Raw genomic sequence first — 25675 nt, forward strand, 5'->3', positions numbered from 1 at the left:
CTCCAGAGGAATTCTGACTCGGGTCTCCAGCCAGCGAGGCCTGGCTCAACCCCTGGCAGGTTGCAGCTGCGTCTTAGGAAGGGCACCCTGAGGCCCCGTGACCCAACCCTCCTCCTTGTCAAGGGACCCATTTTAAACAGGGATAAACCCGGTGCAATGCCCTTGGGCTGTGTGCATAGGGACTCACTGGTGAGTGAGCTCAACTGCCCGCTATGCCCTCAGCCTCCACCCCTCTTTCTGCCTCCCTCCTCCCATCCTGCACTGTCTCTAAGGTGTGGTTCCTGCTGTAACACTGACAGGCGTTTCCTTCACCTCACTATCGATTCCTGTGGATCCAGAGCCCTGTGCCTGCGTTCGGCCTGAGATTCTGGCTCTGCGTCTCCAGCTAGTGCCCAGGCAGGCCCAGAACAGCCCTGCCCTCCGCCCCCAGCAGGCAGGCTGTAACTCTCCTTTCCACAGGCGCATTGTTCTTTTACATCGGTCTGTCCTCACAAGCCCCTACTGCCTCCCGGCCCCCTTTTAGCACCAAGGCCTTGCTCAAACAATGCCCCGGAACTGAGACTTGGTCCCCTTCGACCTGGGAGTTCAACACAAATTCTCCTTCTCCAGATACTGTTCGCAAAAACCTTTAAACCCTCAGCCATTCCTTGCATTACCCGTCACTCGGTCCCTGCCCCATCCCTGGGTTTGAGTTTCTCCTTGCCAATACCATGTCCAGCTGAGAGGAGAGCATAGAGGGGGGGTGGCAGGCACAGCCCGGCAGCACTGACTGCTCTTCATATTAACTCCTTAGTCCCTGTCCACTGCCTGCTCTGCTCTGCCCACACTTGGGTGGTAGAAGGTGACACCTGCTGTTTAACACAGGGCTGCATCTGGAACAGAAACTCAAGCCCTCACATGTCAAGCTCTGAAGGGGCCTAGGGCTTTCTGCTCACTTCTCATTAGGAGCAAAGATCTTTAAGCCCCTTCCACTCCATTTCTCCACCCCCCCCCCCCACTCCATTTCTCCACCCCCCCCCCCCCACTCCATTTCTCCACCCCCCTCTTGGGCTGCGTGTTGTCCAAGGCGCCACAGTGTCATTTCATCTGGTGCCGGCAGAAGAGCAGGTCTGACACTGGGCGGAGGAGAAGATGTGTATGGTCAGTGCTGGTGAAACGCCATTATAAATTAGCAAACTATGTGGTTCATAGAATCATAGAATATCAGGGTTGGAAGGGACCTCAGGAGGTATCTAGTCCCACCCCCTGCTCAAAGCAGGACCAATCCCCAGACAGATTTTTGCCCCAGATCCCTAAATGGCCCCCTCAAGGATTGAACTCACAACCCTGGGTTCAGCAGGCCAATGCTCAAACCACTGAGCTATCCCTCCCCCCTAAACCACTGGTTCCATGTAGTGTGTCCTAAACTTCAATGCTCCTACACACCGGCCTGCATGCTAATGCACTACCTAGATTTGTTCTTAGGGGCCATCTAAAGTATCTATCACGTATCCCATCTCTGCCTCTGGAAATCAGTACTCACCTGTCCCCCAGGAACGTGTGATTCCCAGGGCTGAGATATCGGGAGGAATGCTTCACCCTCTCAAAATACTCCCAAGTTATGTGACTCATTGGGGGAGAGCCTGTGCCTGCCACCAGCATGCCCAGGACCGAGTCAGCATCAACAGTGATTTAACGTTATGTTGCAGTAGCACCCTGAGGCCACAGTCAGAATCCAGTTCCCAGGGTGGTCAGAGCTGCACAAACCCACACAGACGTGGTTCTGTCTTGAAGAGCAGACGTTATTTGGCTGTACGTTCCAGGGGGGCTTTCTGTAACTTTCTGATCAAACATCAGATGTCTGACTTAGAACTGGATTGCTTTTCTTCAAATCAAGATAGTTGGGCACTCATTTTGGAACAGGGTGTCAGTTCTTTTTTGTTCAGACTTGGGCATTACTGCAACACAAATAATTAATAACCAGTTACCTGGGCCAGTACATCAGAGACTTCATTACTGGACACTTTAATTCACTTATTAGCTTAATGCTCTGCAGATTTCCCTCGCTTGGTTCGTCTGGTAAAATGGCAACTCTGGAAATGTTGTGCTGCAGCAACTGCAGATCTCATTAACCTTTGCCAGAGGATGTTGTGAAGGCCAAGACTATAACAGGGTTCAAAAAAGAACTAGATAAGTTCATGGAGGATCGGTCCCTCAATGGCTATTAGCCAGGATGGTCAGGGATGGTGTCCCTAGCCTCTGTTTGCCAGAAGCTGGGAATGGGCGACGGGATGGATCACTTGATGATAACCTGTTCTGTTCATTCCCTCTGGGGCACCTGGCATTGGCCACTGTCAGAAGACAGGAGACTGGGCTAGATGGACCTTTGGTCTGACCCAGTTTGGCCGTTCTTATGTTAACACTTCAGTGATCTCAGTGTCAGAATTCCTGTGGTCCAATATATTGTCTGGTTACGGTTTGACATGCCACCCTGTGAAATAATGGCTGTAAAAGTTGGTAATTTCTCTGGCTGCATCCTGGCTGCATGTACTGTAATACTTACCAGGCATCCTTATCATCCGCCCGTCTAACTGCACTTGCCATGAGCTCCCTGCAGCCTAGCATGTTGTCTCTGTGGAGTTAGTGGCGTGGCCCCAGATTATGTGTGGTGTTTAGGCCGTTTTACTGCGTCCCTTTGTGAAGCTTGCTCCTGGGGGTGCAGCCTAGCCCAGGTGAGCACCTTTCAACGGCCAGCTCAAGACCCCTACAACAAGCATTCCTGCATCCCTCTTAAATTACCTTTATTTAGCCTGCTGCTGGCAAGTGCTTCAAGCACGTCTAATAACATGATTGCTCTGTTTATCCTCCCATTAAGAACCACTTCATGCAATATATGACGATATAAAAATGCATGTTTCAGAGTATGAAATGATTTCTGCCTTTTAAAGAAGAATGTTAATGGGAGGTGGCAGCTCCATTTTTATCCCTCTGCACATTACAGGAAAAAGTAACAGAGGGTCCTGTGGCACCTTTAAGACTAACAGAAGTATTGGGAGCATAAGCTTTCGTGGGTAAGAACCTCACTTCTTCAGATGCAAGTAATGGAAATCTCCAGAGGCAGGTATAAATCAGTATGGAGATAACGAGGTTAGTTCAATCAGGGAGGGTGAGGTGCTCTGCTAGCAGTTGATGTGTGAACACCAAGGGAGGAGAAACTGCTTTTGTAGTTGGATAGCCATTCACAGTCTTTGTTTAATCCTGATCTGATGGTGTCAAATTTGCAAATGAACTGGAGCTCAGCAGTTTCTCTTTGGAGTCTGGTCCTGAAGTTTTTTTGCTGTAAGATGGCTACCTTTACATCTGCTATTGTGTGGCCAGGGAGGTTGAAGTGTTCTCCTACAGGTTTAGCAGTTTCTCCTCCCTTGGTGTTCACACATCAACTGCTAGCAGAGCACCTCACCCTCCCTGATTGAACTAACCTCGTTATCTCCATACTGATTTATACCTGCCTCTGGAGATTTCCATTACTTGCATCTGAAGAAGTGAGGTTCTTACCCACGAAAGCTTATGCTCCCAATACTTCTGTTAGTCTTAAAGGTGCCACAGGTTCTGTTACTTTTTACAGATTCAGACTAACACGGCTACCCCTCTGATACTTGACACATTACAGGAGTTGAACTGACTGAATTATTTAAAATGCTTCTCTCTCCTTCCAATCCCAGCGCTGCCGAAGCCACCGACGGAGCCACTAGTGACTGAGACAACAGCCACCAGCGTGACCCTCACCTGGGACTCTGGCAACTCCGACCCCATCTCTTACTACGTCATCCAGTACAAGCCCAAGTCCTGGGAGGGCCCGTTTCAGGAGGTGGACGGCGTAGCGACAACCCGCTATAGCATCGGTGGCCTCAGCCCGTTCTCGGAGTACGAGTTCCGCATCATTGCCGTCAATAATATCGGGCGGGGGCCTCCGAGCGACCTAGTGGAGGCCCGGACCGGAGAGCAGGCTCCTTCCAGCCCGCCCCTGAAGGTCCAGGCGCGGATGCTGAGCGCCAGCACCATGCTTGTGCAGTGGGAGCAGCCGGAGGAGCCCAACGGACAGATCCGAGGGTACCGGGTTTACTACACTACGGACCCCCATCTGCCTCTGAGCATGTGGCAGAAACACAACACAGACGACAGTCACCTCACCACTGTGGGCAGCCTGATCACAGGGACCACCTACAGCATCCGTGTCTTGGCCTTCACCTCCGTGGGAGATGGGCCTCCCTCGGACATCATCCAGGTCAAAACTCAGCAAGGGGGTATGTATGAAACCTTCTTTCTTAGTGCTGCCGCCCTGCTCCCGGTGCTGCGTGTCCCTTGCGCGCCGCCCCCTGCATGCTGCTCTGCAGGGCGCCTTCTGTTTACCGGGCTTCTGAGCCCCGCTGGTGCTTTACCAGTCACGTTCCAGAGGGACAGCTCAGTGCCAGAGACACCGTTAGTGCGTGGCGGGGGGAACCTGTGTCAATTTCAGCAGAAATAACGACCGTACCGACTTGTGTTGGACTCTGGCTGGACCCCCGTGGAGGCCGAGTAGCACACCCCTGCTGCCGTGCGGGCTCTCTCTGGGAGGGTATGTCTGTGCAATGGAAGAGGCCTAGGGTGCGGATCGAATCAGTGACTAGAATGAGCATGGCCTGGGTAGCTCTGGTGGGTCTGCGCTGGAGCTGGACGAAGTGATTCCCAGCTCCAGCAGACAGACAGACGCACACAAGTTCTGGCTGAGCGAGTGCATTAGAAATGGCCGTGGAGCAGCGGGAGGGGCTGGCCGCCCGAGCACGTACCTAGGTTTTTGGACGGGATCGTACTGGGGTCGCTGGCCCCTCCCACCGCCGGGCTGCACGACTGTTTTTAGTGTGCTAACTTGGGGAGAGCTCAAGCGGGTCTGTCTGCTCGAGCTGGATTTTCAGCTCCACCGCCCGCACACCCTTCGTCACCTGGCCTGGCCTGAGGGCCAAGGTTAAATACAGAAGATCCTTTCCAGGGCCAGGTTCAGCCTATGGGAGCAGAGTCTCTGCCGCCCTTTGTAGCGCCCAGGCCATCACTAACTGTATCGTATTGGTCCCCAGTTCCAGCCCAACCAGCTGATTTCCAGGCAGAGGCAGAGTCTGATACCCGGATCCTGCTGACGTGGCTCCCAGCCTCACAGGAACGCATTACAAAATACGAGCTGCTGTACTGGGAAGGAGAGGATGGGAGTCAGGTGAGGAGTCTGCCTTGGCTGCGGCCAATGAATAGTAGGGTCAGAGCGCGATGATCCAGCAGCTGGGAAAAGGCCACCGCTACCGTAGCTGGAGTATCTTGGGGCTGCTGCATCGCAGGACGGGAACAGAAGTGTTTTCTCCCTCTTGCATCTTTAGCGCATGATGTAACCTAATCTCAGACACATTGCTTCTCCAACACGTGGGTTGATTCCCATCGAGTTAGTCTGGGGTCTGTGATCTGAAGCTCTGGTGCCTCGAGAAAGCACAGTGCAATGATCTCTGGGTTTTAGCAAGGCATTCCTAGTGCTGGGCTGGCAAGGGACATGTGCAGGGTAATGAAAATAAAGCTTTCAAATGGGCTGCAACATTGACTACAAAACGTGGCTGCACGGCTCCAAGACCAGAACTGCTTTGGAGGCCAGGCGGCCTTGGCAGCTGGACCTTCAGGAACGGCCATGCAGCCCAGGAGAAGGATGTGGAGGTGTCCTGGGGAGAGTCCCTCCAGAATCCATGTTGGGTCCCCGGAACAATCAAGACCACCCCAAAGCAGCCATCTCAGATTTATCCCTGGGGCAGTGCAGCAGACCCAGAGCCCTGGTGTCCCATTGCTGCGTGTGTACGTGGTCCGGTTCCCTGTATGTTTCTGCCAGAAACAATACCAGTCACTTTGCAGGCTGAACTCCACTGAACAACAGTGAGTTCCTGTAAGCAAGCCACTCGCCCTTCCTGCAGGACAGATGTTGACAGAGCGCTCCAGGGGACCCGCCTTCTGCCTGGGCATCTCCAGGCCTGCTACAAACACTAGCCAGTCCATGAGGTGGGGCTTTCTCCCCATGTCACAGCCAGGCAGGGACTCCCCAGGACTCAGTGCAAGTCTGAGACAGAGCACGGACTAGAACCCAGCTGTCCTGAGTCTCACGCCTGTATTTAATGGTGCTCCCAAAACCTGGCGCAGGGAATTAGCGCTGTGCAGACAGGCGCGCTGCGTGGGCAGCACCGTAAAGCTGAGCGACTTCCCTGGGGAGTCGTGGCGGTTTAATTCAAGCAGCTCAGGGACACTGGAGGGGTGTTTGGCAGCATGGGGAGCTCAGGAGCTCGGGGCAGTTCTGGGAGCGTGGCCGCTGGCTCCCCCTGGCCTCGGGAGCTGATCCCCGGGGAGAAATGTTGATCTGCTCTTCTCTAACTGTGAAAAATAACTGGAGTCTCCCATCCGTTTTCCAGCGCAAGGTGAACTTTGACCCAAGCTCATCGTACGCGGTGGAAGGTCTCAAGCCTGACACGCTGTACAAGTTCCAGCTGGGAGCCCGTTCGGAGCTGGGGCTGGGGGTGTACACCCCAGTTCTAGAAGCCAGAACTGCCCAATCCAGTAAGTGTCCACAAGGCTGTTAGTGAGGACAGAGCAAAGGCAGCCTGGTTTCCACCTGGGCACGGGGTGCATCAGGGCTCAGGGCTCCTGCCCTTGTATTGTCAGACCAGCCACTGACACATAGCGACCCGGTGTGGGTTAGGGAAAGCCAGCCAGCACTCCAGTCTCGGCCTGCTTGGCAGAAGGTGATATGGTAAGTCCTGTCTGTGTCGTTCAGCCATGCCGTCCTTCCCCGCAGGTAGACTCACAGAGACACTGAGGAGGGAGGAAGGTGGGCTGGCAAAGTGCCTGGGAGAGGCTGCGGGGCAGGGTCATGCGTCTCTGTGAGTTTACTTACATGCCGTCATGCCATTCAGATGGGCAGGTCAGGCTCAGACTGTGCTAGACTCTGGCAGTTTGAGAGCGCCTGTCTCCCAGGCCATGGGACACTCTCATTCCTCCCCCTCCCCTTCCCAACCACCTCCCCGGCTGCCTGTCTGCGCAGGGTGCCAGGCGCAGGACTGCGTTAGATACGTTTGCAAGGCAGGGCTCCCCTGTGCTGACTGGCGGCTGGGAGACCAGGCGTAGGAACGTGGTGCTTGTGTGTGTGAGTGAATGAGGCGGCTGCTCCACGGACTGCAGGCACGAGGGAAACAACCACAAGCAGCAGGGAAGTTAATCAAGAGGCCAGATTCTGAGGTGATCCTGGCACTATCCCTTTCCTCCGCTCTCTGCCCCATGTGATCGCAGAGCAGAGTTCACTTGGCTGTGATTGGCAGCTCAAAGTGCTGCCCATAAGCAGATTAGGGCTATCAAAAGGCTCTCCGATAAGCTCATTTTCACTAACCAGTTCTGGGCTTGCTATCATGCAAAGAGCATTGAAAGGGGCGGAAGGAGCGTCTGTCTGGGATTTGGTGACCATGTGGGGTGAGCAGTTGGCGAAGGCAGCCGGCTTTCTCTGCATGGAGAGCGTCTCCTGTTCCTGCTGCGTCGGCTAGGCCGAGGTGGCCATCAGAGCAGGAGGGCAGCGGTGCCACTCATGATTAGAATGACCTTCCCTTCAAGGAAAAGGCTGCAGCCCTGTTTTTTCCTTCCCCCCATTAGCATATCAATCACCAGGATCCCAGCAGCCCAGTTAAACTAGCGCTCCGGCTAATGGAATCTTAGTGCCTGAGCAATAGATTGGACATAAAATATAGAGAGAAGCTCAGCTCAAGCCGTTATAAATATTTGAACGCTGGAGAACGTGCTCTGAATATGGGGATTTGTCATTTTATTTTTTTGCTGGTTTTGATGCCACTCTGTCATTGATGGACAAAGGGTTGGACACCTCTTCCGCCCCTCAGCTAACAAAGCCAAACAGGCAACGGACGCAGGCCCCAAGTGCTGTGTCGATGGGATTTAGCTAACGAGGAGCAAGGCATTCTGTCCCCACACAGTCCGTTCATCAAGAGCACTCCGTGTGTAGACAGGCCCTGAGGAGCCCTGCCATAGTCAGACTAGGAGAAGCCACTCCTTGGAGACAGACTCCTCAGGGAGGAGCAGACCCCTACCTGCTCTCTGGGCTCCTAACCTACTCTGCACACACCGTCCACTCACCAGCACTTCCACAGTCACCCTCTTAGAGATTTGGCTTTCTTAACAGAGACAGCAAAGTTACCCAGGTCGGGTGTCCACACCACAAGAAGGGTGCTGACAAATTGAAAAGGGCTCAGAAAAGAGCCCCAAGGGCAACTGAGGTCTAGACAACGTCGGGGTGTAGTGGAGTCTCTGTCACTTGGAGTCTTTAAGTCAGCATTGGACATCAGTCTAAAAGGCCTGCTCTAGCTCAGCCTGAAGCTATGGGCTTGATGCTGGAATCACTGGGTGAAATTCTCTGGCCTCTGACCGTAAAATGGGTATTGTTCGTCTGTACTTCAAGTGATTGTCCCCTCTGCCGTTCCATCTGGTTGCCCTGGAAAAGGCGTTTAGATGGCAGAGAACGGCAAGCAGAAGCAGTCAGATGTGTACGATCTGAAGAGCCTGTTTCAGGCGATATTCCTGGCACTGACGAGCAAGAGGTCAGTCCTTAACGAGACCGTTATGGGTTGCTAGCTGGGCTTCCCCCTGCCGGGAAGGCTCTGAAAACCAGAGTGCTCTGCAGAGAGGGAACCAGCATTCATTGACAGACCAGGGGCTGGGGCCAGGGGTCACCTTCCGCAGCTATACATGTCCACACAGGAAACAGAGGAGGATGTGCTGCCTCTTAACGTAGCCTCCAGCAGCACAGATAGGACCCTCAGCTCCTGAAGTGTCTGGGCAAAGAGTTTTCCATTCCGAAGTGCTTGTTTGAGTTGAGTTTTGCTCGGACACTTCACAGCAATCAATACAGTCTTGCAGGAGTCCACAGCAGCACCAGACATGGGGTATAATTTAGCAGAGGAACCCCTGAGCTGTGCCTGGCAGGGGAAGGGGGGGTGGGGGAATGTTGGATGCTGCAGGGGGACCTGTTTTGGAAGTAGTCTGTGTGCCGGTGAATAGCAACGAGTCGCCTGCCAATCTGAGACGGCCCTGGCGGTGGGAGCACAAAGTGTCTGCAGAAGCAGGGGCGCGGCCCACCCTGTGCTTGGTGAGAGACTAGTTAGGAAACTAGTTTAAATTCACCTGCTTGGGTTCTGCAAAGGGATCTGGAATTTAAAGGGGCTGATGGTCCCCCAAGCAGGTGTGGGAGGCGGATGGAGTAAGGACCCACAGATCTCCTCACCCTCCCCAATTCAAGCTGCTCTCCCTCCAGATTTGCCAGGGTGCTTGGGGCAGATTTTCCCCTGGTAAGGAGCCTCTGAGCTGGGTAGGGGCACAGGCCCGCTCGTGCCCGAAGCCGGGCAGCAGTACGCAGTCTCCTGGCCCTCCGCCTGCTGTGAAGTGGAGGCAGCGGCGTGTCTGCGGGGAGTGGTGCGTGCGTGTGTGTGTGTGTGCGTGCGTGGGGGGTGCGTGCCGGCCCTGCTGCCTGCCCAGTACAGGGGATGGACATTTCCATGCCGGGGGTGATTTAAGTTGACCCTGCTTATGTTACTGCCTTTTATTTTATTTCCTTTAAGCGTTAAGCGACTGCTTGTGTGTTTTGCACATTGTCTGTGTGACTCTTACCCAGCCAACAGGCAGGATGGAAAGGCCAGCGAGACGCCTACCTGTGCTGCCTTGCAGAGAGGGCCCTTATTACAGCAGCTCCTCGTGTTAGGTCCCGGGAGACGCTGTGCAGAGCAAATGGCCGAGCGAATGCTGGCCTGCCTGCTTGGCCTTTCCAGCTGGTGGTGGAAGGGAAGGGCTTCCCGGAGCCTCATGGCTCCTCGGTTCACAGGCACCGCCTCTGAGGTGTCCCCTGAGACTCCATTCTCTCCCTCTGCCTTCTCTGTCCTCCCTCTGACTGTCGTGTGGGCTGCTGAGACTCGGCTTTGTGTGCTGTATCTGTGCCTGTGCTCTCTCCCGGCCTGCCCGTTCCTTCAGTTCCTGAGCACTGCAGAGCCTCACTGCAGGCGGCGGGTAACCTGTCAGCACCTCCTGCAGGTCGTTGTCCTTGGCTAATTCCCCTCCTGCCCCATAGTCTCTTCCTTCCTCGTTCCCAGCAGGGCCAGGAGTGGTGGGCTGGGTGGCACCTGTGTATTGGTCACCTTCATAACAGGCCACCCATCAGCTTCTGTCCCCAGCCCGGAGCTATCGTTCCTGCTGGCGTGGCTCAGAACTTACTGTTAGAGGCAGATGATTTTCACGTCCACTTTGAAGCAAAACCTTGCCTGCCCTCCCCTCCCCCCCACAGGCTGGGGATGAGGCTAGGGTGGGGTGGGGTCTGAAGCCCATTGACAGGTAATGAACAGGCTGGGCCCATTTCCAGACATCCCTTCTCACAGGACAAGCACAGCCCACATCCCTGCCAGCCTCAAAAGCTCCACAGGCTCCCGTCCCGGTTCAGGATACAGTGCCCAGTTCCCTCTCTGGATTTTGTTCTAGCCAGTCTTCCACGCGTCTTCTCTCTGTTCTCCTGCTGGGTCTGCCCTCAGCTAGCCCCAGGCTCCTCTCTGCCCTTCGCTCAGTGTCCCCACTTCTGCTGCAAGAGCCTTCTCCTCTGTCGCTTCAGCCTTCTGGGATTTTGCTGCCTCTTCAGCTCTGTTTGTTTCACATCTCAGTTGAAAACATCTCTTCTCCCTGGCCCCATGTCTCTCTCTCCCCCTCTCCATGCTGTTTAACGCTGTCACTGCATGAAACCCCAGACAGCTGGGGAGGCAGTATTGTGTTGCAATGCTGCCCGTCAGATACAGATTGCCCCAAACGACTTCTAAAGAAGGAGTGGGAGAGTCTGCACAGCTCTCGGCTGTATTTCATTGCTACTTCCGTGCTCAGTTGGCTGGGTAAGAGTTCCCTCTACATTTTGTTTTTCCTTCCGCTCATTTCCCTTCATCTTCCCACTATCCCTAGCCCCTTCCGCCCCACCCCAAGAAGTCGAGTGTGTAAGCACCAGCTCCACTACCATCCGGGTAAGTTGGGTGCCACCGCCTGCTCAGAGCCGCAATGGGGTCATCACGCAGTACTCCATTGCCTACCAGGCGGTGGACGCAGAGGACGGCGCCAAGCACGTAGTGGATGGAATTGGACGGGAGCGCTCCAGCTGGGAGATCAAGGACCTGGAGAAATGGACAGAGTACAAGGTGTGGGTACGGGCCCACACAGATGTGGGGCCTGGACCAGAGAGCTCCCCGGTGCATGTGCGCACTGATGAGGACGGTAGGTGTCACTGAGCTGTTCCTTCAGCCACTTCCCTGCAGGTATCAGGACCCTTCCTTGCTGTTCTGCCTAGCGCTCCTCAGCCTGTGCCCAGTGCCCGGAACGTGCTCGCTGCTGGCCGGCCATAGCAGGACCAACGCTCCTTCTCTCACACCACGCGCCAGCCTGGCAGCCTCTGCCACATGCCCCCTCCTGCTGCTGGCCTTTGCACTGGCCTTTCTGTGCCTTGCGTGGGGAGCTCAGGGCAGGCGCCAGGTGACTGGATAGGCAGAGTCCTGGATGCCAGTGATGCAGCCGGCCCATCGCATGTCCCCCGTTTGACCCCACACACACAATCCTGGGCCTGCCGGGTAAGTGAGGAGGCCACTTGCCTGGCACTCGGAGCGCAGCTCCCCTGCTCTGGCTTCCCCTGTAATGGAAGCACTGTAGGGCGCCCCCCTCTCAGGCAAAGGCTGTAGGGTGGGCCCCACTCCCCAGGCAAAGGCTGTAGGGTGGGGCCCCCCTCTCCTGGCAAAGGCTGTAGGGTGGGCCATCCCCCCCCCCCCCCCCGGCAAAGGCTGTAGGGTGTGGTGGGCCCCCCCGGCAGCAGCTGTTCTCTCCTGCATTGTAGGATCAGGATTCAAAGTTTGCTTGTTGGCTAGAAATGCAGAAAATCAAAGAGAGGAAACAAAGTCCATTCGAGGCTCATGGATATTGTTGGAAAGCTGCTTTCCACCCTGGCTCCCAGGCAGGCCACAGCTTACGTAAATCTGTTCTTCCTCTCCAGCGCCAGAATATCCCATGTCCAGAATGCGTTCCTGGCTGGGACGGCCTTAAACAGAAATTGCATTGCATTAGCAAGTCTGTCAGTTATGTCAGCAGGGCTTAAGCCATTCCCTCTGAAAGTGCCAGTGCTCGGCGTGACAGGAGGCACTTCCGTGGTTTATGCTGACCTCAGAGGCTGTGCATGGCAGTGGGAGGGAAGCGGCAGAGAGGCGAATGGAGAAGTATCTCCGTATTGCCCAGCCAGCTTCACAAATTGAGACCAGACATTTTGCAGTTTCACTAAATGTGCTGCCACTGTCCCTTGTGCCTCTTCAGCTGTGGGATGTGGTGTATGGAAATGTTCATTGACTGTTTGCCTGGCTTGATGAATACATCTGTGTGTACTGCTGCCTGTATTGTTTGCTTCAATTCTCATCCAGCCGAGTCACAGCCCAAGGGAAGCTGCTACCCTAGAAATGTCACAACAAGCTCTCCTAGTTAGTTTTAGGGCACCGTGCTTGGACATCCCAGTTCGGCTGTCAGAAATGATTTCAGATTCCTCCAACATGCTGATGCTCAGGAGATGTCCCCAAGGAAGGAATGTGAAATGCAGAACCCTGAGTGAGATGAGAACAAGCTGAACTTTCCCTCTCCAATCTCAGACCCATCCCTTGCTCACATCGCCGGCACAGGCAGCACAGCAGACTCCCCGAATGGGGGAACCCGCCCAGTCCCCCCAGGACTGGATTCCTAGCAAACACTGCACAAGCTTCTTCACCTTTGTGTCCTCCGGCCCAGGAGCTGCTCCTGCTGTGGCCAGGGCTGCTGTTCTGTTACCCAGCGAGCTCAGTTCAGGGGGACCTTGCTTTTCGCCCCGGTTCCCAGCTGGGAGCAGTGGGGGCGGGGTTCGGCTCACTCGCCCGGGGGAGGAAGCCGTGGGACTCGCCCAAGGTCACTGAGTGGGTTGGATGACAGCGCAGGGTGCACCAGGCTTGTGGTGGTAACCACTTGGCCACAGCCCCCTGCACTCTGACACCTTCGCTGTCCTAGCAGTGTTGAAATGCCCACTCCTTCCCTTCTCCGTTTTATTTAATTATCTACAATTAAGAGAGACATCTGGGGAAAAGAATGAATTGCCCTGAGGCTTCAAAGTCGTGCCTTCCTGCTGGGTAGCTGTTTCTTCCCATCTAGTTGGTTGGAATAGCAACATTCATTATTTCTGCATGTCAGCTATCCATCCCTAATTACCTAATTGGGATGATTTCTTGCTGTGCTGGGAGTTGGGGCATATGGGCCTTTTACAGGCCTGGATCCTTCCCAGGGAAGGAAGAGTGGGTGGGGGCCACTCAGCAGTGGGACAAAGGACCCGAGCTGTGTCCTGCAACCAGCTCCTCGGCGCTCGCATGGCAGTGATACCCTCCAAAGGGATGTGACTCTGCTCCCAGCTGCTTCAGCCCGAGGGAGCTTTCCAAGAGCAAGGGAGAGGCAGCTTTTTCAGCACTGACAGCATTCAGTCAGCGCGGGAGCAAAAAGGCAGAAGGATGTCATGTTTCCAAAGGCAGACAGGGTGTAAATATACCTTTAAACGTGCCTCACCTAGCAAGGAAATTGATATTTTCAGGGCGCCATACGTTTTCATTTTATTCTCCGAAAGCATTCATCAAGCCAGGCATGAAGTGCAGGCCCCCAGGCCCCTCTCTCTGGCTGGACTCAGTGACTGCTCTCTCTCTACTCTGGGTTGCTCTTTTTCCTTCCCATTAACCTTTTGTTATTCTGGCAGTGTCCGTGTGGGATCTGGGCGGCTGTGGGGCATGTGGGGACGTGTGTCAGTTTCAGGGCCTGTGTTACATCTGCCTAGAGCGGCGTGTCTGTATTTGAGCAGGGCGCCCGCCCCAGGGGAAAGTAAACAGCAGAGTGCAGGTGGCATCCTGGAGCTGTAGGCAAGGTGTGCTCCTGGAGCTCACAGCCCGACCCATTCCCATGGGGACAGTAGGGCTCTGTCTGGACACCAGGGAGATCCGGGTGCAGGGAGGTGTGTGGGGCCAGGTTTGAGAGGAAGCGGGGGAATGAAAGTACCGTGGTGGTGGGAGTGGTGTGACCTGTGCCGTTAACACTGTCTGTCCAATGTGTGTTCTAGTGCCCAGCGCCCCACCACGAAAGGTGGAGGTGGAGTCTGTGAATTCAACAGCCATCCGGGTCAGCTGGAAACTGCCACTCTCCAACAAGCAGCATGGACAGATCCGGGGATACCAGGTCACTTATGTGAGGCTGGAAAACAATGAACCGCGAGGGCAGCCTGTTATCAAAGATGTCATGTTAGCAGAGGCCCAGGTACAGCATGGGGACCGCGGGCTGGTGGGCATGGGACAGTCACTATTGCTGTGCTCTGCACAAACACCAGCTGTACACTGTGATGTGCAGGACGCAGGACGCAGCCAGAGGCCACTAAGTCACTGGCTAGACCCAGGGACAGACCAAGCTGATTCCCGGAGGAGACTTGTGGCTGCCCCCTTTGGAACAGGGGTGGGCTGGTGACGAGGTCAATGAGAGGATGATTGCGCTGTCCGTCTCCCTTCCACCCCGCGGCTCCCCTGAGGTTCTGAGGGAGAGCTCTGCTGGCAGGGATTTGGTTCCTTGTAGCCCCATCCCTGCCCATGAGAGGGACGTGGGGAGCTGGCACGTAGTGTCCGCACCTCGCCAAGCAGGGAGTGACCCTTCCGAGAGCTTCAGATAAGTCTTTCCTGTCTGCTGCCTTCTGCATTGCCAGTGTTGAGCAAGGGGCAGAGCCACCGTAAGGTACAGCTCCCTAGGCAGGTCTTGCTTCATGTTTGCCCAGCATCAAACCCAGCCCCGCCTATTTGCACGTTGCACCGAGAGCCATGAAATTCCCCGTTGCCAGGCTCTGCCCGTAGGACTCCAGCCAGCCATGCCCATTTACAGCTCTGCTTTTCTAAGGTGAGACTCAACCTCGGTTTACCTTTGGAAACACAAAGGTAAACAGAGCAGGCAGGTCTGAGAGGGCTGGGCAGGAGTGAAGAGGTGAGGCGGACCTTGGGAATGGATTTCCCTCCCTGCATTCACTCTCACTCCATGCTTTGGGCTGCCAGGAGGCTGCATGGTGCGCCTCGACTCCTGCCGTGTATTCCATGTGCCGGCCCTCGCTCTAGTCACTCTAGACTTCCAGCACAAGAAAAAGCAATCGCCCCTCCCTGGGAGTAACTTTCCTGGGGCCAGAGAAGTCTTCCGAGCCTCGCCTGAGGAGAGCCCCGAGCCCTGCACGGGATGGACCTGGGCCATTCTCTGCGAAGAGAATTGCACAAATGAAGTACACATCCCCTGCTGCAAGTGACAAGTGGCCGATTCAGACCTCACCTGCTTGAATCAAACCCAATATAAACGCTGGAGAGCTGCCACCATTAATTGACCCATCTCCTGAATGCAGCTATGAATCGTTTCCACATTTCTCCTCAGGGAGCACAGTGCTCAGAGCAGGTTTTCCCCACTCAGACTCTGAAGGATTAAACCCAGCAGCAGCGTGGAGAAGGACAATGTAGAGGAGAGGAAATGGTCTGAGAGCTCACTGGAGGGCTGGACGGAGCACGTCGCTGGGGTTTCACATGCTGCTTTATTTGAATATGTAGAAAAGCTGCCTAATGGGCAGCTTTTCTTTTCCCACCAGAGCGTCATCTTCATGCTGTCGTTTGGCCAGTTTATCGCCTTCCTGTGTCGTGTGGGGCTAATGGGTTCATCCCAGTTTTAGGCCAAAGCAAGCACTGTTGCTCGCGTCGTTGCCTTCAGAACCTTTCCTCTTCAGCCGGTCAATCTCATTTTCATTTCTTGCTCATTTCCTGGACAATGGGCAGTTTAGCGAGAGCAGCTCTGGTCTCTGGAGCCCCCTGCTAGCTCACTGCAATGAGGGTAGATTCCAAGGCTAGAAACTTTCCGATGTGTATCCAACTCCTGTCAAACGTTCCCTAAGCTCCTTTTTGCAGGGATGTGTCCGTGTCCCTGTAGGAGGGGTAAGCCCTGCTCTGTGTGTGTCTGAGACCATGTCGGTATTTCACAGCACCTGAGCAGCTGTTCCATAGCCAAAGATGTACAAAGGGGGGTAGGTAGTCCTCGTTAATTAACTGTCATCTTGTCTTGCTGAAAGACTTACCCATCATAGGCCTTGGGCACCCAGGGACGGTGTTGGTTTGTCCCAAGTTTTTTGGTTTGTTTGTTTTTCACACACAAGTTGTGGTCAAGCAAGCAAGTTGCAGGGTTTTTTGGAAAGTTTATGTGGAAAGTTCATTGCTAGCTGTGGAGTCTCCCAGGTACTTCTCCAAGCTACAGATCATACCAGTCCCCTCCATTTCAGGGAAGTCCCATGGAGTGAAATTAGAAGGGAAGCTAAGGCAAGCTGGTAATTGTCACGAGGAGTATTACTCTTCAGGAACCAAGTGGCTGCAGAGATGAGCTGATAACTTTGCAAGGAGACGTCTTCCGTGAGTGATTAGGAGAGAACTTTCCCAGCGCCAGCAAGCAGGAGCTTCTGATCACGGCTTGTGCAGTAATGTCAGGCTCTTCCAGGTGGACAGGACACAAGAAGAGAATTAAGAAGAGAATTAAACTGATTGCATATCTGGGGTCAGAGAGGAAATTTATTTCCGGCATGTGGGCAGGGCCCCTCCTGGATGATCTGCTGATTGTGAGTGGGCATAGTCTACCCCAGGGGTGGGCAAACTACGGCCCGTGGGCCGGATCCGGCCCCTCAGGGCTTTGGATCCGGCCCGCAGGATTGCCCCACATGGCGCCATGGACCCGGCGCCGCTCTCAGAAGCGGCCCCCGGGCGGGGGGGCACAGGGCTCCATGTGCGTTGCCCTTGCCTCCAGGCACCGCCCCCCGCAGCTCCCATTGGCCGGGAATGGGGAACCGCGGCCAATGGGAGCTTCAGGGGAGGTACCTGGAGGCGTGGCAACGGCAGCGCACACGGAGCCCTCCGTCCCCCCTCCCCCAGGGGCCGCAGCGCTTCCTGGAGCGGCACAGGGACAGGGCAGGCAGCCCAACTCCCTGTCCTGGCCCTGGTGCGCGCCGCTGTCACCCGGGAGCCGCTTGAGGTAAGCGGCGCCGGGCTGGAGCTCGAACCCCTCCTGCACCCGGCCCCCCAACTCCCTGCCCTGAGCCCCCTGCCTGCACCTCGCATCCCTCCTGCACCCCAACTCCCTGTCCTGAGCCCCCTCATACACTCCGCCTCCCAACTCCCTGCCCTAAACCCCCTGCCTGCACCCTGCACTCCTCCTGCACCCCAACCCCTGCCATGAACCCCCTCCTGCACCCTGCACCCCAACCCCTGCCCTGAGCCCCCTCCCGCAGTCTGCACCCCTGTCCTGAGCCCCTTCCTGCACTCCGCACCCCTCCTGCACCCCAACTCTCTGTCCTGAGCCCCCTCATACACTCCGCCTCCCAACTCCCTGCCCTGAGCCCCCTCCTGCACCCCAACCCCTGCCCTGAGCCCCCTCGTACACCCCTCACCCCTCCTGCACCCCAACCGCTGCCCTGAGCCCCCTCATACACTCCGCCTCCCAACTCCCTGCCCTAAGCCCCCTGCCTGCACCCCTCCTGCACCCCAACTCCTGCCCTGAGCCCCCTCCTGCACCCTGCACCCCTCCTGCACCCCAACCCCTGCCCTGAGCCCCCTCCTGCAGTCCGCACCCCTGTCCTGAGCCCCTTCCTGCACTCCGCACCCCTCCTGCACCCCAACTCCCTGTCCTGAGCCCCCTCGTATACCCCATACCCCTCCTGCACCCCGCCCCCAAATCCCTGCCCTAAGCCCCCTGCCTGCACCTTGCATCCCTCCTGCACCCCAACCCCTGCCCTGAACCCCCTCGTACACCCCGCACCCCCCCTGCACCCCAACCCCTGCCCTGAGCCCCCTCGTACACCCCGCACCCCTCCTGCACCCCAACCCCTGCCCTGAGCCTCCTCATACACCCCGCACCCCTCCTGCACCCCAACCCCTGTCCTGAGCCCCCTCGTACACCCCGCACCCCTCCTGCACCCCAACCCCTGCCCTGAGCCCCCTCCTGCACCTTGCACCCCTCCTGCACCCCAACTACCTGCCCTGAGCCCCCTCGTACACCCCGCACCCCTCCTGCCCTGCCCCCCAACTCTCTGCCCTGAGCCCCCTCACCCACCCCGCACCCCTCACCCCTCCTGCACCCCAACCCCTGCCCTGAGCCCCTTCATGCACACCGCACCCCTGCCCTGAGCCCCCTCCTGCACTCCGCACCCCTCCTGTACCCCAACCCCTTCCCTGAGCCCCCTCGTACACCCCTCACCCCTCCTGCACACCAACCCCTGCCCTGAGCCCCCTCGTACACCCCGCACCCCTCCTGCACCCCAACCCCTGCCCTGAGCCCCCTCCTGCACCCCAACTCCCTGCCCTGAGCCCCCTCGTACACCCCGCACCCCTCCTGCACCCCAACCCCTGCCCTGAGCCCCCTCCTGCACCCCAACTCCCTGCCCTGAGCCCCCTCGTACACCCCGCACCCCTCCTGCACCCTGCCCTCCAACTCCCTGCCCTGAGCCCCCTCATACACCCCGCACCCCTCCTGCACCCCAACCTCTGCCCTGAGCCCCTTCATGCACACCGCACCCCTGCCCTGAGTCCCCTCCTGCACTCCGCACCCCTCCTGCACCCCAACCCCCTTTCCTGAGCCCCTTCATGCACCCCTCCTCTGCTCCAATCCCTTGCCCTGAGCCCCCTCCTACACCCCAACCCCCTGCTCCAGCCCTGCATACAATTTCCCCACCCAGATGTGGCCCTCGGCCCAAAAAGTTTGCGGTGGTATAAGACGTTGCTGCTAAAGCTGACTCTGAATTGGTCACTGTTTGAAGCTGAGAAACACAGAGGGAGTAGCTGGAGACGAAAGGCAGAATAAAGGGGAATGGAGATGTTAGTTATTCAGATAATAGGGAGCCACAGTGATCCAGAACCATTGAAGCTGTGCGGGAAGCCAGCAGTGAGGCAGCAATCCTGGTGGCGGAGAGTATTTCTTTTCCTTCGCCAGCCGCCTTCCTAGGGACTGCAATTGGCTGTTCGAAAGGTCCTGTGGTGGAGTCGAGGCCTCTCTTCTGCCATGGCTGTGCTGTGACTGATTTTCCCATCCAAGTTCTTTATATTTCAGTAAATGTTTAGTCAGTGCCCTCACCTCCGACTGACAGACAGCCGGGCAGATCAGCATCTGGCCTTGGGGAAGACCTTGCAGACAGCGACAGGTGCTGCGGTATCACAGACTTTGGCCTGAGCACAACCGCATGGCTGGGTTGCATCTCCCATATGGGCTCTGCTGGTGGTACAGGAGAGAAACCACGGCTGGATGCTGGCAGGGTTCTAGTTTGCCTGGGGCTGCTCTCATCCGCCGCTCTGGTCTTGCGAGTGGAGGCTCCCCGTCTCTGGGCTGGCTTTGGGAGACCCCACGAGAGCAAGTGACTTGAAGCAGAACCGTTTCTTTCACGTGTGCTGGGTCTGTGGGTCCTGAGTCTTCGTGGGCTCCACACACAGTCTGAGAGACTGTGATCCTTCCCCCACGGAGTGCGGAGTCCGGTGGCTGCTGGAGATCACCGACTCTAGCTTCCAAAGCAAGTGGGGAGCCCCACCCACATTCATGGGGTACCCTGCCCCCAGGCAGCAGACCTTCCACTCCCTATGTGCTCCGTGAGCAGTAACCCCGTTCTTCCTTTCCTCCTGGGCAATCCTGGGCTCGTGGGCCTCTCCAGGAGAGAGCAGCAGGATCTGGGACCCCAGGAACCGACCCGTTACGCTGCAGATCCACATAGTGAGCCAAGGTGGGACCAAGCAGATCATCCCCAGAAGGCGACAGGACATCGGCTTGCTGTTTTGTCCTCGGCCCCCATCTATGGGCTCAGATTCAGCACGGAGAGAGGGAGCAGCTCGCCCAGCCGTGGAGATGGACCGTCTCTGTCACTGGGGCGCTTCCAACGTCTCTGGCCCTCCGCTCTCAATGAGCCCTCGCCAGACATGCTTCCCATGTGCTGACCCTCTGCTAATCGAGGAGGGCTTTCCCAGAGAGCTTCCAGCTCTGGGAACCAGCTGGCCACGCTGGGAGTGAAGAGAACTGGCTGCTGCTTCGACTGCTCCGTTCTGTGCTTCAGCCATGGAGCACATACAGTCCCAAGGGAGATCTTCATGGTGAGGCTGAGGGGGGGTGTCAGCCATGCTCTGTCCATCTGTCCGGCATTCACAGACCATCTCAGGGCATGTCCTGCCAAGCTTCTCGAAAACAGCAGAGGAGTGAAAACAAGTTCTCTCTGAGTAGCGTGCCTGGGAAATTAGCGAGCCCCATTTCCCTGCGCCCACCCCACACAAGCGTCAACAAGAAGGCTTGTACTGAGCCCCCTGCTCTGCCCGTAGGGTGATTTACAGAGACCCCCTTCCTGAAGCCTCCCTTCCCCTGTGACAGGTTTCAGAGTAGCAGCCGTGTTAGTCTGTATCCGCAAAAAGAACAGGAGTACTTGTGGCACCTTAGAGACTATTAAGGTGCCACAAGTACTCCTTCCCCTGTGGTTAGTTGCCTGGCTTGGGAGGAAGACTCAGTGCCCTGCTTTCATGAATGGGGCAAAAGCGAAAAGCATCTGCCAAGAGGAACTCTGGAGCAGGAGGTAATGCGACGGGCTAGACCACGGGGGCCTCTCTCCAGTCCGAGTTCTGAGCAAGCGCTTCACGTAACGGAGATCTCACTGTCACCACTGCATTCAGTGGACAAAGAGGGTCAGAAATCTGCCTTGCACAGGCGAGCTAGTTGAGAAGGGCCCTGAGTCTGTGCTTTCACCAGAGCCGTGGTCAGGGGAGGCAACTGTTTCCTTGGAGAGGGACATAACTGCGACGCGCGGTGCTGAAGTGCAAAATGAAATGTCGTAAATGCATTGCAGCGGCCATAAATACAGGCTGTTAGCTTTAGCACTTCCCTGTGCCATCTTGCCGCCTGCATGCAGCACCATCTGATTCCCGTTTATCAAGGTTTCTGCGTTCTCAAGATCAATTTGTCTTACGCAGCACCCTTAAACACTGACGAGGTAATTGAGCTGGTTTAGGAGGGAAATGTTTTTATCTGCAGGTGATATTTTCGTAATGAAACTGAATTTATAACTGAGCCTGTGCCCAGGCGTGGCGTCTCAAACATGTTCCTACAGGATCTAGCCCCACTCTCATCTGAAAGAAAATTGCAATATGCAGAAGACGTAAATTTAAATGGCTCCATCATGGTAAAAATTCATCCTCAAATCTCCTGACTGCAGCTATTGCATGTACATGGCTGCCTTATTACACTCCCCTCCGTGTGGTGTGAGGAGGTCAGTGGGGCACCGGCCTTCAGAACCTGCATCTGCTCCATTGCTCAGCACACAAGCATGGGGTTGGTGGCTCGGTGGTGCTGCTGTAGGTGTTCTCGTTCGGAGCCTGGACAAACTCCCAGGTAGTATTTGGGATGGTGCTTTAGTCAAGCTTCATAAGCTGCGTGTTCTCCCCTCCTGCCAGAGGCACAGTGCTTGGAGCAGGAGTGGATTCCTGAAAGGAAAAGCTGCTGGTCCTTTGAGCCTTTCTCTAGCAAGATTTTAGTCAAGCTGTAGGCCAATGGAGTGACCTACAAAGTCTGTGCAGCTGCCCCCAGAGCACTTCACCAGCTCAGGATGGTTAGTACAGGTAGCACTTGAGCCAGCAAGGAGGTGATTACTCGGGTTGGACTGAAGACAGAACACTGGAGATAACACCCAGACCTTGTGAAAGAGGATCTTTAATGATGGCATTTGGTCAGGACCTTGGTTTTATAGGACATCTCTGGGGATGACCTGACCTCTTCCTTGAAAGAGACTTTTAAGATGGTTTATGGGCACAATTTTAGTTGCAGTATAATGCCATTCTGTAGGTGCAATATAATAGAAATTCAGAGGAGCAGTTTAGCCAATAGCTGGTTCCCTCTGAATTCAGAGATTAAAACAGTAAAATGTTGAAGATGTGCCATGCATTTTAATACTCCGAGAGTCTACCAGAGCCCCCGTCATTCAGACACGGCCCAGTCTGTGAGAGCACCTCGGGTACCTTGTGGCTCTGCTAACATTAGCTCTTCTAGGGCACCTGCAGCTCTGCAGGCCCGTTGCAAACAGGAACGGGGCTTCGGGGTGTGAACCCTGCCTATCGCTGGGGGCCAGGGGTGAGGCACAGAGCGGTGAAGTGACTTTCCCAGGGCCTCACCATAAATGAGCCTCAGAGCTAAGAACAGAACTCTGATTCCTGACTCTAGTTCCTGTGCGTTAACCACTAGACAATGCTGCTTCTGCGCAGACGCCATAACTCACGTCACTTAATGCACTGCCTTAGCCAAAGGAACCTTGCCACGATCTCTGTGGCCATTCCCTCTGCGTGCAGCCTACCAGAACCTAGCTGCCGGCATGGACAGTGGTAGCCTAGCCCTGCCTGAGGTTTAATGACCGAGATGCCATTGGATGTCTTGCAAGCTCCAGTCCATTGGTAGCGGTTACCAGAAATCGGCGCTCTCTCCCGAGGATGGCAGATAAGCCTGCCACAGTTGGCGCTGTCTACAGGAAACGTTTCATAGCCTTGCCTGCGGGGAGCTCTTCCTGCCAAATGTGCATTTACCACTTGCCGTTCTTTTGTTACACAGTAGGGGGCAATGTTCACATCAGGATTTCTCATCTAAATGTTCAGCAGGTTGGATGCTCTAGTTTCCCGGCTTGCTCAGCCTGCGAATTTGTATGAGCTGGGGGCCCCCTTTGTACGATGTGTATGTGAGGGGGGGCTTGCAGCTCAGCTTTGCATGAGCCCACCCCAAAGTGCCTCCACAACATAACTACGGCCATTTTGGGTCAGACCAAAGGTCCATCTAGCCCAGTGTCCTGTCTGCCGACTGTGGCGAATGCCAGGTGCCCCAGAGGGAATGAACAGAACAGGGAATCACCAAGTGATCCCTCCCCTGTCGCCCTTCCCAGCTCCTGGCAAACAGAGGCTTGGGACACCATCCCTGCCCATCCTGGCTAATAGCCATTGAGGGACCTATCCTCCATGAATTTATCTAGTTCTTTTTAGAACTCTGTTATAGTTGTGGCCTTCACAACATCCTCTGGCAAAGAGTACCACAGACTGACTGCATTGTGTGAAGAAATACTTCCTCTTGTTTTAAATCTGCTGCCTATTAATTTCATTGGGTGACCCCTAGTTCTTGTGCTATATAGAGGAGTAAATAACACTTCGTTATTCACTTTCTCCACACCAGTCAAGATTTTATAGACTTCTATCATATCCCCCCTTAGTCGTCTCTTTTCCAAGCTGAACAGCCCCAGTCTTTTTAATCTCTCCTCATATGGAAGCTGTTCCATACCATTAATCATTTTTGTTGTCCTTCTCTGTACCTTTTCCAATTCCAATATATCTTTTTTGAGATGGGGCGACCAGATCTGTACACAGTATTCAAGATGTGGGCGTACCATGGATTTATATAGAGGCAATAGGCTATTTTCTGTCTTATTATCTATCCCTTTCCTAATGATTCCCAACATTCTGTTCATTTTTTTGATTGCCGCTGCACATTGAGCGTGTGTTTACAGAGAACTATCACAATGACTCCAAGATTTCTTTCTTGAGTGGTAATAGCTAATTTATATCCCATCAGTTTGTATGCATAGTTGGGATTATGTTTTCCAATGTGCATTACTTTGCATTTATCAACATTGAATTTCATCAGCCATTTTGTTGTCCAGTCACCCAGTTTTCTGAGATCTCTTTGTAGCTCTTCACAATCTGCTTTGGACTTAACTATCTTGAGTAATTTTGTATCGTCTGCAAGTTTTGCCACCTCCCTGTTCGCTCCCTTTTCCAGATCTGCCTTCTTGCAGATGATGTAGTATCAAAAGCCTTTTGAACGTCACATCAGCACTTCCTCTGTTATTTACTGTGGTTTATTTAGCTCTGGTTTCCAGTGAGAGACAATGGCTGGAAAGTCACCATGCACAACACTCTGGAGCAGAGAGCAAATCTGTGATTGGGTTCTGGGCCAAAAATCTCTCTCAGTTGCTACTGCTCTCAGTTCCCTGGGTGGTGGCAATAGGGGAAGCCCTAGTGAAGACAGGTCTCTAGGCAGCCATCATTGTCCAGAGCAGGTCTAGTGATTATAACGTTCAGCCCTTGTCTATATCAGGACTCCCCTGATTGCTAGCACCAGTGGAGCTAGCAGAAAAGGCTAGCTGTAGGCAAGACAGGAGAGAGGGAGGGGCTCAGAGACCCCCGTCTGCAGAGTTAGCACGTGGTCACCTCTCCATCTTCACGAGAGGGAAGCTGCTTGGCCTTGCTTTGTATGTGTTCTCTCAGCCCTGCTGCACAGGCTGGCTGCATGTAGGGGATTGCACTGTATCCCATGTCTGTCCTTGGATACAGCCTGTGCTGAGTGATCCTCTTGTGTGTAAGTGTTATAACTCATACCCCGTCCTGCTAACCCAGGCTATTGTCATTCTCGCCCCCCCGCCTAGAAGTCCTCCCTTAAAATTCTGTCTTCATTTTTCTCTCCTCCTTCCTTTCTCCCCCATCAGTGGAGGGCTGAGGACTCCATCGACCATGTAAGTACCACTCGTGTGTGTTCTCGTTTGGATCAGAGGGGTCTGGCAAATCGATGTATGAATTTTGTAGACATAGTGCTGTCAAAACATCTCTTAATGAGGCTGGAGAGTTGCACTGTGAAGCCTTCCACAAGCAGCAAATCCAGAGAAAATTGGCATTTAGATTGCTGCTAAATGCAGAAAAGCAATTGACATTTTCTATAATCTGTGTTTCCAGCCTGTTGCAATGCAATTTTAGGCAGACTCAAGTGATCGACTCAGGAGGTGCATCTGCTCTCTGCGGTAGTTGGCTCAGCTAGGTGTATGGTAAAATCAGATCTAGAATCGTTAAACCTCATTGATCCCAGTCACGAAAAATAACCTACATGCTCAACCGTGACCTTTGGCTGAAACAGAGACTGTCATAGGAAAACAATCACATGTAAACAGTTACATCCAATTTTTCCCAAGTAATTTTGAAATATAAATTTGGAGAAACAAACTAGAAAATGACCTTTTTAGAGTGAGCAATTCAATTACACACCCCACTGTGGGCTTCCCAGGCCCAGTCCGTTTCTCCCGCTGTTTAAACGGAGGAGTTTTGCTAGGAGTGGTTTTGTGATGACAGCCCTATGTTTCCATTGTGTAATCATCTCTTCCTTGATCCATCCCCATCTTACTTCCCCTCCCCCGCTCCCAGGGGCATGCTCTTGCATGAGAATGTCTCTTTGCATGGGTTTGGGAGGAATTCATCCTTGTGGGAGGTTCCGAGTCTGTAGGTTCTTTGTGGGGTGCTCGCCGCGGCTCTGTGGGCACCAGTTTCCTGTGCACTTGCTCACTCACACAGGTGAGGAGTGGAGAGGTGGAATTTCGCTCCTGCTCTGATTTTGGTGTCATTCTTGTTGGTGCTTGTTGATCTGTGTCTCTGGCTTTGCTGGTTCCACAATGACAATCAGGTGGCATTGGCGGAGTAAGGCTGGGCAGGCCCCTCACTGGTGG

The 25675-nt window shown here is 54.8% G+C and overlaps 1 protein-coding gene across 1 annotated transcript in view; it reads left to right on the forward strand.

Moving 5' to 3' along the window:
• PTPRF (protein tyrosine phosphatase receptor type F) overlaps positions 1-25675 on the forward strand; it is a 362984-nt gene that overhangs the window by 269516 nt on the left and 67793 nt on the right. Inside the window, exons 9-14 of the mRNA XM_065409241.1 lie at positions 3702-4283; positions 5091-5224; positions 6447-6591; positions 11020-11325; positions 14207-14400; positions 24671-24697. Coding sequence (XP_065265313.1) covers positions 3702-4283; positions 5091-5224; positions 6447-6591; positions 11020-11325; positions 14207-14400; positions 24671-24697 — 1388 coding nt within the window. The remainder of the gene's footprint in view (positions 1-3701; positions 4284-5090; positions 5225-6446; positions 6592-11019; positions 11326-14206; positions 14401-24670; positions 24698-25675) is intronic.

The sequence above is a fragment of the Emys orbicularis genome, chromosome 8, assembly GCF_028017835.1.
Source record: "Emys orbicularis isolate rEmyOrb1 chromosome 8, rEmyOrb1.hap1, whole genome shotgun sequence".
Lineage (NCBI taxonomy): Eukaryota > Metazoa > Chordata > Testudines > Emydidae > Emys > Emys orbicularis.